Source organism: Cylas formicarius, unplaced genomic scaffold, assembly GCF_029955315.1.
Source record: "Cylas formicarius isolate icCylForm1 unplaced genomic scaffold, icCylForm1.1 PGA_scaffold_6__28_contigs__length_40554024, whole genome shotgun sequence".
Taxonomy (NCBI): domain Eukaryota; kingdom Metazoa; phylum Arthropoda; class Insecta; order Coleoptera; family Brentidae; genus Cylas; species Cylas formicarius.
The window spans coordinates 11866447-11882560 of record NW_026844347.1 but is presented as its reverse complement, the minus strand read 5'-3'; the positions used below and the strand labels follow the sequence as shown (position 1 = coordinate 11882560).

Below are 16114 nucleotides of genomic sequence, written 5' to 3'. Positions count from 1 at the left end.
TATACGAAGGTGGGGATAGTGTCATTATTTCTTACAATTAAATTAGAATAAAAAATGTTCAGATATTCACAGTTATTTATTGGTTTATGACAGCTGTTTCATCGACAACACAAATCTGTCATAAATCAATAAATAACGGTGGAAATCTGCAAGTTTTTTCTTTAATCTAATTGTGTTAAATGGATTTTTATCAAGTAAAAGCCCCCTCAATTCAATTCCATTATTTCTACTTACTAGACATCAAAGAACGACATTCAATCAAGAATCAAGTCAAAATGAAGTAAACGTAAACATTGAAATAATAAATAAACTTAAAATGATTACTTCAGAGACATGACTAAGTAATTAGTTGTTTCTTATTTTGTCTTAATATCAAAATTTATTATTTTGTAAAAACAAAAACGTATTTTTGAATCTCCTTTTTTAAATTTTATCTTCATCATTTTTGCTAGACGGATTGAAGTATTTCTGTGAATGAATGAATATTAATGAAGAAAAATGAATTTTGTGAAAAAGATTGAATCGGTGAATATAAGAAAAACTTAACGCAAGTAATATAAGGGCGATAGCTGAGAACTATACAATAGTGGGATTCAGGGTGTTCCGTCTAAAAATTCAGACAATATGGCTTAACAAATATTTGTAAGACTTAAAATTTATTGTTGATATTGGAAAGATTACGTATTAGGTAACGGAAAAGTATGTTGTTTTTTAATATTTTCAATTTTTTCTCAATAAATTAGCGACGTGGCATTAAGATTCAAAAACAATAGAGTGCAATTAGTAGCAGGTGCAGCTGCGTTATGGTGAGTAAACAAAGGGGACAGAAAAATCTGATTTTAAAATTGTCAAAAAAGGTGTGCCACAGGGCTCGGTTGTTTCCACATTGTTTTTCTCGATGTACGTCGCAAATATGAAAGACAGTGTGAAATATTCGAAACCTTGGGCCAATATGCGGACGACTCACTGCCCATTAACACACCGAACATTGTAGAAACACAAGAGAGACTAAATTATGGTATGCAAAAAGTAAACACAAGACCACTATTTTGAACTTAACCTTGAAAAGTCACAACTAATGGTAACAGACAAAAAAAAACCTAAGAAAATAACAGTGCAATCTAAAAGTTTAAATTAACTAACCAAAACTATCCTAATCGCTTAACAAGAAGAAACCTAGGGATTATAGATATTTGGTAGTTCTCTATCTTTCGAACTTCACGTAAAAAGAAAATAACAGCGGCGTATCTGCGCGTATAAAAAATACAAATAATATAAAACTAAACAGATTTTAGTTGTATCTGTATTTAATTATTGTGATAAAGTCTTTGACAGTTCGCTGTCGCGGCAAACGAAAAAATCAATCCAACGGCTGCAAAATAGCTGTAGACTTTCAATCAGCGTAAGAATCATGTGCAATTTTCACATAGAAATTGCTAAAGAACGGTAAGACAAAGTATCGTTTAAGTTTAAGTTTTTATCTCAAAGACATACGACAAGAGCTACTCAAGTTTTTGAAGTGCTCAGACCCAGAACCGCAATCCAAATGTGGAATGAATTACTAAATTTTCTTCATATTTAATACAAAGGCAATAAATTTTCCGAACATGTAAAAGTAAAACTGCTCAATGAACAACAATTTTGTATGATTTGCACATTGTTAGGATAGGAAGATACAATTTTTTTTTAATGACTTAAGCTTCAGGTACAAGAGAGGTCGCCAGTTTTACTCCTACGAAGAAAATTTAAAATTTTATAACTCGCTTTTATAGATCGCTTGAAACTCGAAGAAACCGTTATGATGTTGCTTTTCTTTACAAAATTGTAAATAATCTTATCAATTTTTCTTTTTGTATAAATTATTTGAGCTAATTCATATCAGGTGCGAACGAGATTGGCATTTCCGAGGGAGCGGTTTAGGTGAAATTACTTTTCTAACTCCCCTTTAATTAGATGTGCTCAAAACGAGATAGATACGGAGATATATATATATATATATATATATATATATATATATATATATATATATATATATATATATATATATATATATATATATATATATATATATATATATATATATATATATATATATATATATTCTCACGTATTGATTCACGGATGGAAAAATGTGATGACACTATATTCCGGGATATCATCCGTTCGCTCGTTGAACTCCGACTGGAATCCTGCAAATCTTGCATCCGACTGGAATCCTGCAGACGTTTCGCCAAAATCTCACTTGGCATCTTCAATGCTCGCGCTCCGAAAACACTTCGAACACTGTTATTTAAAGTTATTTAAATCTAAACCTTTGTGTCATTGTAGAGATAAGAAATGTATTGCTCACTTTCCCAATTTTCTTAAATAGTATAAGCGTATATTGTGCCATTCTGTAATTGGGAAGCTACGTCTGCATGTTGAATGAAATAAATAAATAAATATCTTTTCCACAGTTTTTAAATACAATTTATCAATGGCTTCTTTTCCAAAAAGTTGATTAAAAATATTAACGATTACAGGGGAAAGTGGGGAATCCATAGTTGTTGCTAATATTTGTTCGTAAATTTGCCCGTTACATGTGAAGACATTTTTTAATTAAAATAAAAAGGTATGCAGGGAGGTTTTTATGATGTTTGAGATGATGTTTAGTGTCTTAGGAACCTGGTCGATACCTAAATGTATTATCGCATCACGATCCAGATCAAAATTTCTCCGTGATCAATTCCTTACTTTATTATCTAAATCTGGAATTAACACATCTCATCTTAGTTCTTCCCTCAAACACCTTTCGTTCCCAAGATATCAGACGGCCAATTAAAAAATATCGTTTCCTACATATAACATAAAATCTAGATTCTCTCCTACACTACTACCACTATAACTACTAGTACTACTACTACAACTGTCGCAAAGAACACATCAGGGAAGTTGTTCGAAAAATATCAACCAGACTAAAAGAACACCAGATATCAGACAGAATTGCACAAATAACACCATATTTTTATTGACTCATACTAAAATACTTGCATCTGGCCCTTTCTTCTATCCAAACTAACGAAATACCCAAATAAGCCTGTCTTTCATTTGGGATTTAGTCATCTGTGAAGCAATTAAAGATCTTTCCCGGCAGGTATTTAAGGTGAATACAAAGCAATCATCAAATCAGACAGAGTGTAAAATGTGTAATTCTACACGACGATCGCTTATTATTTGCACTCCTGCAAACAAATTTTGCAAAAAATAGTTTCCGGTTTCCAACATTTTAAGATTGCAAACATTACATTTATTAGAAGATTAATTAAAAGAGGAGACTTGACATTTATTGCTCAGTTGGTTTAAGCGCATACGCAAACTTAAAATTCCCAACAAATACTAGATTTACGAATCCTAAAACACCCGATTTAAAACAAAAAATGTTGGAACTTTAATCTGCGAATGAGCACATTCAGTACAACTTAAAACTCGTTCCAGGCTCTGTTGGAAAGATCGTATGGTCTGCTATTTGGGATAACGATGTTTCTATATGCCACTGTAAGAAACGACAATGTTGCATTTCCGAAAATGTTTGAAAAGAACATATTTTTTTAAATAATTTTTCTTCATATTTTAATTGTAATCTAGGTAACTCCAAGGAACCGGGAGGTGACCTTCTCGCCGGTTTGCAAGCACTTGGATCGTTGATGGGGACTTTCCAAGGCGGAGGCGACAACAATCCACTGAACGTGCTCCAAGGTCTTGGGTCTCTAATGGGCGGGAACGAGAACAATGGAGGATTCGATCCCGCGGCGCTGGGTCAACTCGTTAACATGTTCGCCGACTCTTTACCTGAAAAGGTGGAAAAACCAACTCCATCAAAGAAACAAAAACAAAAGGCCAAAACGGCGGTAAGCTGTTTTTTTCTCCAAATGTGTCATAATTATTAGAATAAAAATAACATTTCAGCGCGAAGAGCAGAACAGTTTCGATTTGAACGACATGTTAAGTTTGGCGAACTCTTATCTTGGTCAGGGAAGCGATGGGAAGAAGTTTAATGTGATGAGCTTTTTGCCGATGCTAATGCAAACGTTCAACTCTTTCGTCGGGCCTGACGCCCAACAACGTGCGGAAAGCCATTCGGGACATTCGTCGGTGTTGCCGCCAATTCTGGAAAGAATTCATTTGTTCTTTGATAATTTTTTACACTCTGACATGGCCAAGTATATACTTAGTTACATCGGCGACGAAAAATCGTTTAAGGTAAATGGAGTACTAAAAAGTTGATAGCTGCAATACGTTATAGGCTATTTTAGAAAAACAGAGAGTAATAAAATGGGAAATTTTTTCCGGTGTCGGCCATAGGCGTAAACTCTGTAAAATTATTTTTGATCTATGCTAATTCGATGATAATAAATAGGTCTTGTTTTCGTTTTGGAGCAATGGAGTAAAGGGAAATAAATGACACTTTAATTATAGAATTATTAAAGAATACTTGCGGTGGCACTCTAATAAGTATATTTGTTCAATTTTTCAAAGAAATTTGTTGTTGATAATTGGAACTTGTTGACCTTTACTCTCAACATTATTTGAGATATATTAAAAAGAGTCTAAAATGCCAACTGTCTTAATTAAAAAATGCTGGGAAAAATCACAAATGTATTTACGGAAGCTTTTAAGAAGAAAGCCTCGACACCTTCCATCTAAAACCAAAAAATGGAAAGTCTGAAGACACTTTTGTTATTTGACCTCATAGTCAAGAATGCCTCTGAGATTTTTTTAGCGATTTTAAATCTATAAACCCTTATATACGTTTTAATATTGAATGGGAAACTAATAATAAAACGGGACCTTCTGTTTACTGAAAACCTAGGCGCCAAGAGCGATATCTTAATGCATTGTCACATCACCATCCGGCCTAAAAATCATCGTTTATCAACTGTCTTGATTACAAGATTACAGAGTCGTAAAACTCGCCACTGAATTCAAAATTAAAACACTTTCATATGTTCTTCTTTCTAATTATTTCTGAAGAAAATGAATCCGAAATCATCCCCACACTTGCCACTGTGATCCTTACTTCCATTAAAAATATCCCTGACCACAAATCAAAACTAAGAAATATAGCTTTAAAATCTGATTTTCCATTTGTCCAAAAATCTCTTCATATCTTCGATCTGTCAAAGACAAAATTCCGTTTGAGATACTAGAAGTTTATAGCATTCCATGCATGTGTAGCAAATAATACAAAGCAGAAACAGGAGTATCAACTAGACTAAAAGAAAATACAAGAACCAAATAAACTCTTGCCGAACACAATCATGAATTCGACCAACATCAAATCTTATTTGATCAAACTAAAATTCTTGCATGTCAAAATTAAGTAAAACGAAGTGCCAAAGAGAATAAAAAAATATTTTATCTTGATAAGATTTGGATTAATGAAGGTTATATAGTTCTAAAAATAAGATTGTGTCATACTGTTATACGTGATATTCACTTTTATTTTATTAAAATAAAATATAGGTGGTTAAATGGGAAAAACTATTTTCAATTTTTCTATAAGTCGTTTGTAAAATTTCTAAGGTATGCAAGGCTATTTATGATGCTGCCATAAAAGCTGCAGGTTGAAAGACATAGGAGCTCATAGGAATACGATAAATAAATAATAAATAATAGGAAGGAAGATTTTTTAAAAAATGTCTAATTTTTTCAAAGTTGTCATTCTCGCATTGAAATTCAAAAACAGTTATAAAAAGATTTAAATATATATTTTTTATAAAACACCACAAAGTTGTAGGGTAAAATGCTTTTCTCCAGCAGAAACAAAATTTTTATTGATATTTGATATAATTTGGTAACATAGTTTCGAGTCTTGTAGTTTCGCAAAGAAATTTTTTTCAACCAGAATATTTTAGTTTTGGTTTTGAATTGATTTTCTAATTGTTATGGAGTGGTTTATTTACAACAACAAAAGAAGTACAGACCACGCCTGGGTAGAAAAATGGCACAAGCCTAACTTATATTCTGTACCTTTCGTTTTAATGCAAATGTTTTCACCTATTGATTCATGGATGGAAAAAGGCCATGACAATATATTCCGGGATATCATCCGTTCGTTTGTTGAACTTCAATTAGAATCCTTCAGACGTTTCGCCAAGATGGCATTTTCAATGCTCCCGCTCCGAAACTGATTTGGAAAAAAACAAAAAAATATAGGGAATTTAAATCTGGTGAACTAAACGGCCACTCGATCCACATTTTGTGTATAATGGTGAGGTGCACCATCTTGTTGGAACCACATACGTTTACCAATCAACCCTCTTTCGTCATTTCACATGTTCGGATATAGTACTATTAGGCCATTGTCAAGAAACCGAAGGACGTCAGTTTAAGCATTAATTAAAATAAGTACCTTTTGCCTTTGTTTTTAAGTAGGTTTTTATTTCTATTTAAGTTGAGCAATTGGTTCCAATCAATAATTATGTTGTTCACAAATTGAGTTCTACATTATCGATTAAATAATTAATTATTTCCATTGTCATTCCTACCAAAAAGTTGAATTTGTGTATGAAGTAAAAACCCTTTCTATGTAAAATAAAAAAGTTTAGAAGCTTAAGTAAAAAAACGTGCATGTTGCAGCATCGCGTATGTCGCCACTGGATCCAACGTAATTAGAAACCTTCATATTCTAAATTTCATAAATTGAAATCTGATAATTCCTGAGATATACGACCGTTTCGAAACTTTTTACTAACCCTGTATGTTATAGTTCATCCGATAATGGATCAGCAATGTGTTAGCAATTGTTTGATCGTTCCGCACATTTTGTCCACTTCCATACCTCCTTTTCCTAGTTCGCTTTTCAACAATTACTTTTTTATGGCAAAAAAGATTGTCAGATTATTACTTCGTTAATGTTTACTGATTTTTTCATTATAATATTGTGATTCAGAATTATATCGATAATATGAGCCTTTCATTTTATTTCGCCTAGTTATATAGTGTTTCAAGAAACATGCAGCAAAGCTCGGCTTCAGATTGGTTATTCTGAAAAAAAAGTCACATAAACGTAGGTCTGGAAAAGCCTAGTCTCCAATTAATGAAATACTCTGTATATGTTTCCCCTCGATCACTATCAGTTTTGGTTGTATGGTTACTAGATAATACTAAAATATAGAATAGAAGAATATAGGTTGTATGCTTTCTGAACGGTTGTTACATATCGATAATTGAAAATTGAGAGCAGTTCTTGTTTTTCAGGTTTTCACTGACGAAACGGGTAGATTTCGTTATGCAAAGTTCACCGAGCTTATCGAAAACCATTCTTTCAGAAGGCATTGGATTCAAATGCTCACTAGTCGAATTGTTAGCATGTTGCAATACGTGACGGATCCGAAGAAACACACAGAGTAAAAAACTAATCCTCTTTTGTCATTAATTTGTTAATTCGTACTATTTTCAGGTATCTCACAACTGTTCAAGTATTGTTCAACGGTTTCTTGAAGAACCAGGGTTTCCCCAAAAAAGCGCTTTTCGATACAAAGAAGCCAGCGAAGTCCCTCACCGAGTTCGTGAATCACGCTGCTAAAACTTATTTGGATGCTGATGCCGGCGACGCCAGGGAATATGTAGAGCCCGCTGTCGAATACGTACAGGTACAAAATACAGAAAGGTCCATGATCAATGCGCAAGACTATTCAATCGATTTCCCCCATTGACTGAGGCGTTCTTTAATGAATTTGTAGGAAATAGGAAGGTCATACGACTTAAAACAAATCATAGATGAACCAACTAGGCAGAGTGTTTCCTTGCTGGATGTAATTCTGTGCTCAAATAGTGATTTCGTACCTGACTCGGGTGTTGACCTTGTTCTAGTTATATCTGATTATCTCTTAATCTAAACCTAAGCCAATTTTTCGTACATATTTGAGTTTTAAGAATTTTGATGGCAGCTGCTAACTTGTACCATCTGAATAAAATTAATGGTAAAACTTTTTAATTTACTGACAGAAATTCTATCGTCACGCTCCCTTCAGAATTACTAAAAGCAGAACATCTTGGATCTGGCCTAATTTAAAATATTTATATCAATTTATAACAACAATTATATCATATAAAGCTACATGCAGAAAATTGATGCGAAGAACATACAATATTATTATATTATATTAACTATTAATTTACAAATATCGTGAAATCTGGTTTACATCCTGAGCTTTAAAATTTTTATTCTTCTTATAAAAAGGAAAATAGTCCAGAATTTAATTTTTAACTAGCTGCTTTAGGGGAAATTACTTCAACTTTTTTTTTCTGTAGATTCTAAGGCTATTGACCTTGCAAAATTTCTTTAACCTTCCACTCTCCATTAGTGTTGGAAGGGCTCAAAAATTTTTTTAACAAAGGGAACTGAAGGATCTGCGCCCCAATAGAATTTTGCCACTAAAATGTACTTAATAAACAACTGAAACAACATCTAGATGATACAGAAATCTCGATTTCTCAATTTTGTTTCCTCATTGATACCATTCCGGTTTACCACTTTCCGTTTTTCATATTCAATACTACCACTAGCGTTAAATCATTCCACTAAACACTGAAGAGATTGTCTTGTTGGTACACCTTTATTAAGCCTCGTAATATCTTACTACCAACAAAGTAGTATAAGACAAGGTTAGTAGTGGTGGATCGCTTCTCCAATATACGGATTTGATATATGATTGATATGATATATATCAATCAGTTATGTACACTAATTTCTACATCAATTTTGCACTACAGGTCTGTAGTTTTGCACCATCGGGCTGATTTTAGTTTTTTTCTATATTTCTTGATAAACTTTTCTCTAACTCAAAAAACGTAGTTTCAATGAGAATATATTGTCTGCAGTCCGCAGTCATATCGGGTTTTGGGAATATAATAAATAAAAAAAATGACGTCATTAAAAATGTGTATAATTCTGACTTTGCAATGCAGTCATGGTTTCGAGTGGACCGCAGCTGTTCAACTACTTTGTTAAAAGTGACCGACAAACTCGATCGCTCTCTTTTGATTGCTGTTTTGGGTTATCTTCGTTTTTAGGAGAATGCCTTAACACTTATTGGAAGCCAGTTAACTGAGAGGCAGCAGGTCACCTCTGCCAATGATAGGGTTGATTTTGATTTAAGAACTCTGTCTAATATTTCGTACTGCACTTGGAAAAGTCACTCGCGGAATTTATATGGAACTTACTGAAAATGAAAAAAAAACCTAGGATTGGCCATGGATAGTGAGCGAACCTTACTCTAAAATTTATTTATGCCCAAAAAAATTTAGCAAAATATACATTGGAGGAAGAGAACTAAAAATATCAATTAGGCTAAAAGAAAATGAAAGAGTCTTAAGACTACTACAAATAAGCTCATTAGCAGTTGCCGAACATATTCATGAAACCGGACATCAAATCTTATTCGACCAAACTAAAATTCTTGCATATAATCCATTGTTCTAAGAAATTAAACTGAAATTGAAATCTCTAAATAACCAAATAATAGACTCAGGTCTTTTAAATCTGGGATGATGTAGGATCAATTATAGCAGTCTGGGAAAACGTAGAGTTTTCTGACATGGCAACTTCAGAATTGTTAGATTTCTATTCTAACGTCCTAACTAGAGTTCTGAGAGAACGTTCAGCTTTTTTAATACCTACACGTATTATTGACCTATTTATTAGTAACCTCAGTGCTTCAGGTTTTTGAGTTATTTTGCTATACGTTCACTTTTTACTGACCATTGTCTTCAGCTGGATATTTTCGTTTTTTTTTTGTCTACTCGCATCTAGTCTATTATTCATAGATTTATTCCATCGTCCTCATTAAATTTTAATATAATTGTTAATTAATAATCTAATTTATAGTCTATTTTTAAGTGTATTTACCAAGACTCCATATTGTGTAGTTCCAAATGGCCAAGGTCAAACGTGTTGTCTCCCTGGCATATAAATTATGTAGAAAATTTTTAAATGGGTTTCATCCATTTAATAAGCTTCATCCATTTAGTTAAGCGTCCTAGCTAACAATATATTTTTTTGCTCCTTCCTATTCCTAATGCATTTTTTAGGTTTTCATTTCTTTTTATGATTTTTTTTACCAAATTTTCAATAAATTGCAAAAAAATATATCATTAATAGAAATAACAGGCTCTAGGATTCGTTTCAAAAATCAATTTTTATATTGTCGTTTTTTAAATTGCCAAATCAGAAAAGTTGTAAAAATAGATGGTTTATACGAAAATAAGATTCTTAAGGGATGTTTTACGTCATCCCTGACTCAGTGAATGTGATCGTGCTGTTTTTTTAGGAAATATTGAAAATGGCTCAAAAGTCACTCGCGTCAAAGAGAGAACCAAAAGAGCTTTCAGATAAGCTGGCAGACACTATCAACATGGAGATTATCGAACCTATTATAAGAGTAAATCGTGCATATAGGTTTGTTAAGTCGCAGCCAAAATGTGACAGGTAAGAGAACATCTCATATTATATTTTGAAAAATATGACTTTCTTTAACTTTATAATTTTGAATTATTAGTTAATCAAAGTAAAAGTAAGTACAAGTAGATAATAAGCATTGTTCCATGAATATATTTCATTTAACAACATAACAAAACAAAGGACAATCACAATAATATAACAATATACAAATTTTTGTAATACATTTTTTAATTTTAAAATAATATTTTAAATAACCAATTGGATAGTGAATTAAATATCCAATAAACTAACTAAAACTATTAACACTTTGTTAACTATTATGAAGGGTGATTCAAAAAAAGACGGTGGATTTAAAAATTAATTTTTTTCTGCATGAATTTCACTAGAACTCAATCCGCAAACAACCAAATACTAAAATTGCGGCCCTATCAAATGATCTTTTTGAATCACCCTTTATTATGAGTTATTAAGATTCTGTTTTCCCATTTAGGTATATATTGTGTTTGATAAATCAAAACTCGCCGACCGAACAGGAAAGTCTGCCTGGTCTTAAAAAGGCGCTGTATAAGGGGAGTAGCATTTTAGCTGCGTGGTTTGTAGGATCTCATTCCGGTACTTCCTTCTGGGACTTATACGCGGATATAACGGAGGACAAGAATTGTCACGTAAGTGTATTTTTGTGTACTTGTATGGTTGTAACGGATTTTCAAATTATTATGAAAGAGTTACGACGAAGATATTTTTTAATTGTTTATTCGATTTAAGCTATAATCGTTTTCGTTAATTAAAAATGTATGCTTTTTTATTGAAAATTCTTGGGAAGTATGATGATATTGGGAATTTGAAAAAGGAAAAATCAAATAAATCGACAGGAAATTATTTTCTGAAATATCAACGGTGCTTAAAATAAGTGGTGATGTAAAGGTGAGACAAAAATCTTTTTGCGATTATGTCAGGAAACACCATCTGGTTATGAAAATCCGTGAAGCTTTTTAGGCGCTATAGGAATTCCTTTCGTAAAATATTTGCACAACTCCTCCTATTTCCTTTCAGAGACAGAGCAAACATAAATGAGTTGAATGTTTCAGCTTTAAAACAAAATAAACGCAATATTTAAATTAAATAAAAAAGAAAGCTCTTTATAATGTTATTTTTTTATAGAGTCGTAAAGTACAAATGATAGAGTTATTTATAGGATACCATCTCAGGCAAATGACCGCCACACCTCACTTTTTTGAAATACTTCCTTCACTGCACGCGTGGCTGCGGGGTTGATGGTATGGTAACTTTCACTTTAAATAACCCTATAAAAAGAGAGTACACAACCAGCAAATGTCTCATGCAGTAATTGCATTGTCTCACTAGCCAATGTAGGCAAAAACAAGTGTGTTATCATGTCGTGATCAAGCACCAGTAACATTCACTGCTTGACCAGTTTCTTTTTCGAATAGTTCTGGCTTAAAATCTGAACCATAAATTGACATTTGAGGACGGAGGTCTTTAGTGAGTATACGTTATAAAGAGCTTCTTGAAATTAGCAATTCTTGTCTACGAAGCGAATTGACATTTGAACGGCTTGTTTTTGAACTATTAGTGTGTTTAGCATCAACAGTTGATCCAGTCAGCCAGAATTTTCCAATTACTTATTTCACAGTTGCAGTTAAATCACTATTCCGACTATAATTGGTATAAAACTTTCGTTGGCTCCCAAATTTTAAATATAACTTTGTAACTAACGTAAATAACTGTTAATTAGACCAAGCTTTTGCTAACTTCTGCGTTGAGATAGTGAGTTCCACTTATCAACGAGGATGTTGACAGGGCTCTCACACTTTTATTATAATTTATTATTTGGACTAATATATCGCAATGCGCAAGTCAATTAAGTTTCAGTCGCGCATTGTTTATACTAATTTTGTTCGTCGTGCTGAGCGGTAATAGCGGTATAGGCATACATGAGAGTCCTAACAATTTCAGAGGCATTTATTCAGAGCAGGAAGGCAGATTTGCGAATCCCAGCTGCCGTGTCTATGTTCATCTTCAACCGTGTCCATTAATTCCGATCAAGCATTGAAAAACAAAATGACTGTTGGTCCTGACCAAAGCCAACCTGGTACATAAAACGAGTGTTTGTGATTTGAACTTTGGAAAATTGTCGGAGTTTATCCTCTCAAAAGACGTCATCATCCGCAGCTGAAAATTACCGACCTATTTCGATGTTTTGCAATTTATCGAAAATATTTTAGATTATATTACATAAATTTATTTTTTTTCAAATTCCACTACGCAACAAAATGGTTTTTATGCAAAAAAATCGTTCGTCGATCAAAAAATTATGTTCCCTGTCTTCTTATATCTGTGACTCCCTGAATAAGTAAGGTCAAGTTGACGTTATATACACTGGCTTCCACCAAGCGTTGACCAGATGGATCAACTTCTGGTGTGCCTCAGGGTTCTAACCTTGAACTACTTGCGTTGAATATATTGATAGATGATTTCATATCTCATATCTCTGCGAGAAGATTGCTTCTGCAGATATATTAACAACCCATTGCATCTTAACATCAGCAAGTGTGATGTGGTCGTTACCACCACACAAAAACTTCTATAGTCTTTAATTATAGTATGGATGGATTCGTAGTAAAAAATTGCAGGCATTTTTGTAGCTCATCTACTATTTAAATATTATTCTATTGTTATGTTAGGTTCAAGCTTGGCTATAGCTCGGTGATATGGTCACAAATAATATAAATGCCACTCTCAGTCTAGTGAGAGTGTGCAGAGAAGGTTACTGAAGTATCTAATGTTCAGAGACGAGGCTTTCTATCCTGAGAGGGGAATTGATCATTATCTTCTACTGACAAAAATTACGTTTTCATGTTTTCTTACCGCAGTCACCCAGATCCCATATCCAGTTTCAAAACGCTCTTTACAATTTATGTGTTAACTTCCACAAATTATCATAGTATTGTGATTTATATTGATTTGCTCCAGACGATACTTAGGTAACTTCGAGTGGCGTCATGTTATCTGTGCTGAGAAGCTTTATCCCTTTTTTTTTCCTAGTTATAAAATTAGTAGATTGAAGATTAATTTTCCCGTCCATTGTAATTAATTCTTATAATTGGGTCGCGTTACTTGTTAGAAATAAAATTTTATTATTATTTTTAAAATATTGTTCAAAATGGAAACACTTTGTTCTCTGCTGTACTAACCATAAACCATCAGCCATCAAATTGTTCTTGTCTCTGGGTTGCCAATTTTGGGACACCATCGGGAAAATTTTGCAAAACCGGGAAAAATTGTATTCATCTCACAAACGCGAAAAAAATTCCCCCATTTTTTGTTTGTTTCCTAATACATTAGCTCCTTGGGGCTACCGGTATATGCAAAATCAGTATTGCATCGCCAAGAATGTTTCATTGGTTAAGTCAATTAAGCCGTGACAAACTTCAAATTTGGCTTGCGCTATACTAGCCGGCAAATAAAATTGCCAAATGCATAGGCAGCTTAAAGGACGCCATTTAAATTTTAAGAATTGGTTGTAGTTCTGAGTTTGCGTTGCAAAAAAATCTGACTTTATATAAAAAAATAAGACAACATTGCTCTGTTTTCTTTATTTACAGAAACGATCAATTAATATATAATTACTTTAACGAACACTTTTGGTATTCAATACTTTTAAAAACAATATTAGAAGACCTTCGATTTAAAAGCAGAATAAGATTATTATGTATTAACAAGAGATGAAATGATGGTTCAAAATTGAATTTAATTTATCACCGCAAATCGGTACTTTCTCGCTTATCCGCCGTAATGTAAGTATTACCAAAGTTTACAGAATATATCTAAGATGTTTCGGTCGGCAATAATATGTTTTGTTTTAAAATTAATTGTTGACAGGATTACTCAATTTAGTATTTGCTCAATCAATTTTTAAAAAAATCATTTTTATTCGGCCCTTACTTCCCTTGATTGTAGTCGTACTCATCAGAAGTTTGAAGTTCGGAGATCAAAAGCGAGCTGCGGCTTTCACCAGAAGGCGATTTTTGAATCCGCGTTAGGAACAACTTTTATCTTTAATCAGCCGACCCTAGTGGTAATTCTTTAAAAAAATGTCAACTAGGAAAAGAGTAAATTTAATGAAGAAAAGAATTCTAAATATATATAGTTCCTAAAATTGGCAGAAAATTGTATCCGAAAACAATAGAAATTTGTTTTATGTTTTGCCTATACGTCGAAGATTTTAACCAAGTATTAGATTCTGACACAGAAAAGTACTGTCTGTAAACCAGAAGTGCTAAATTTAAGTTTTGCAAATTGCAGTTTCAAATAGACGCAAATATAGTAATGAAATAAATATGGAATAAGTTTAATAAACGCCAAAATAGTTGAAATATGTTCGAATATGGAGTTGGACACCTAACAAACTACTTGTAATAAATTAGGATGTAAATATTGCCATCAGAAGAATAATACATTCGTTTTATTTAAAAAGGGAATACCCACCTTGGACACAATATTGTCAAAATGAAAACGGGTAATTCGCTTTTCAAGAGGCTCTGACTGGGTTATTATAAATGAAAAAATATGTTGGTAAAATATGACAGGATAATAATTTATAAAGCTTTCGTGCTTTTTATCCCTTCAAGCTTTCATGCTTGTCCACTGGAATAAAAGCAACCTCGGGAAAATGTAAAAAATTAATGGATTTGTCGGTAGTGCATTACTAGCATTTGAATCAAAACGGACTGGAAAATATTAAGAAGAAATGATTGTTGATGTGCTCAAGCAAAATCGAAAAAATACCATCGTCTTTAAAAAGAAAGATATTTTATTATTCATCTAACTGCACCCACCGTTCGTTCAGAAATAAAAGCGACCCTGCAAGGATGCCGCTTCTCGACTGCCGCAACAGCGGTATTCTGTAAACTTTGGTATTCTAATTATTACAAAAGTAATATTCTGACATTAGGAAGTCTTGTTGTTGCTCAATATATCCCGGATGTCTGTCGTAATTGTCCTTTTTTACATTTATTTTGGTGATGGATGTATTGGTTTGTCGCGATTTTTATAATTCAATTTAACGTATCCCAAACTACATTAACAGTATAGTTTTTGCTTTACGTACCAGTTAACGTTTAAGCATTTGAACATTCTGACTCAATGTAACGTCACTAAAAATTCCAAGTTGTCAGTATAATAATGTAACACAAAAAAAATGTTTCAATGTTTATAAACATTCGATAGCAATTTTGCTTTATGTACTTTACTTCGTCAAAGATTCGGTTACTGACTCTGCTACAACGTAACTACCGTTAAAGTAGTTTAGAAATCAGAAATTAAACATACATAACTTTTTAGCTCTACTATTCTGACAGTTGCGATGGATTCCATGCGGAAGAGGTGAAGGTAACGACTGAGTATGTACATAGTGAATTGTGAAAGAGACGATAACGAGAACAATTTACTCGACACGTATGCCTTCGCAAAAACGCCAGCACATGTGGGGAGAGAGAATTGTTTCCTATAGAGGTTGTAGAGTTATTTGATAAGTTATAAATAAATTATTGTATAAATTGGTCTAGCGTGTTTTTTTTTGGCCTTCGAGTAACAAATTGTCATTACAACAGTGTAAGGTAAGTAAACCCTGTAAAGTTAAACGGCTTC

At 32.9% G+C, this 16114-nt stretch overlaps 1 protein-coding gene across 2 annotated transcripts in view; it reads left to right on the top strand.

The window, feature by feature from the left end:
• Nucleotides 1–16027, top strand: part of LOC132702785 (uncharacterized) — a 30088-nt gene extending 14061 nt beyond the window's left edge. For both annotated transcript variants that reach the window (XM_060671563.1, XM_060671564.1), the window contains exons 3-9: nt 3625–3887; nt 3946–4239; nt 7240–7388; nt 7442–7634; nt 10314–10471; nt 10935–11109; nt 15809–16027. In XM_060671563.1, the coding sequence (XP_060527546.1) occupies nt 3625–3887; nt 3946–4239; nt 7240–7388; nt 7442–7634; nt 10314–10471; nt 10935–11109; nt 15809–15889 (1313 nt within the window). In that variant the 3' untranslated portion in view covers nt 15890–16027. The remainder of the gene's footprint in view (nt 1–3624; nt 3888–3945; nt 4240–7239; nt 7389–7441; nt 7635–10313; nt 10472–10934; nt 11110–15808) is intronic.
• The last annotated feature ends 87 nt before the right edge of the window (nt 16028–16114 follow it).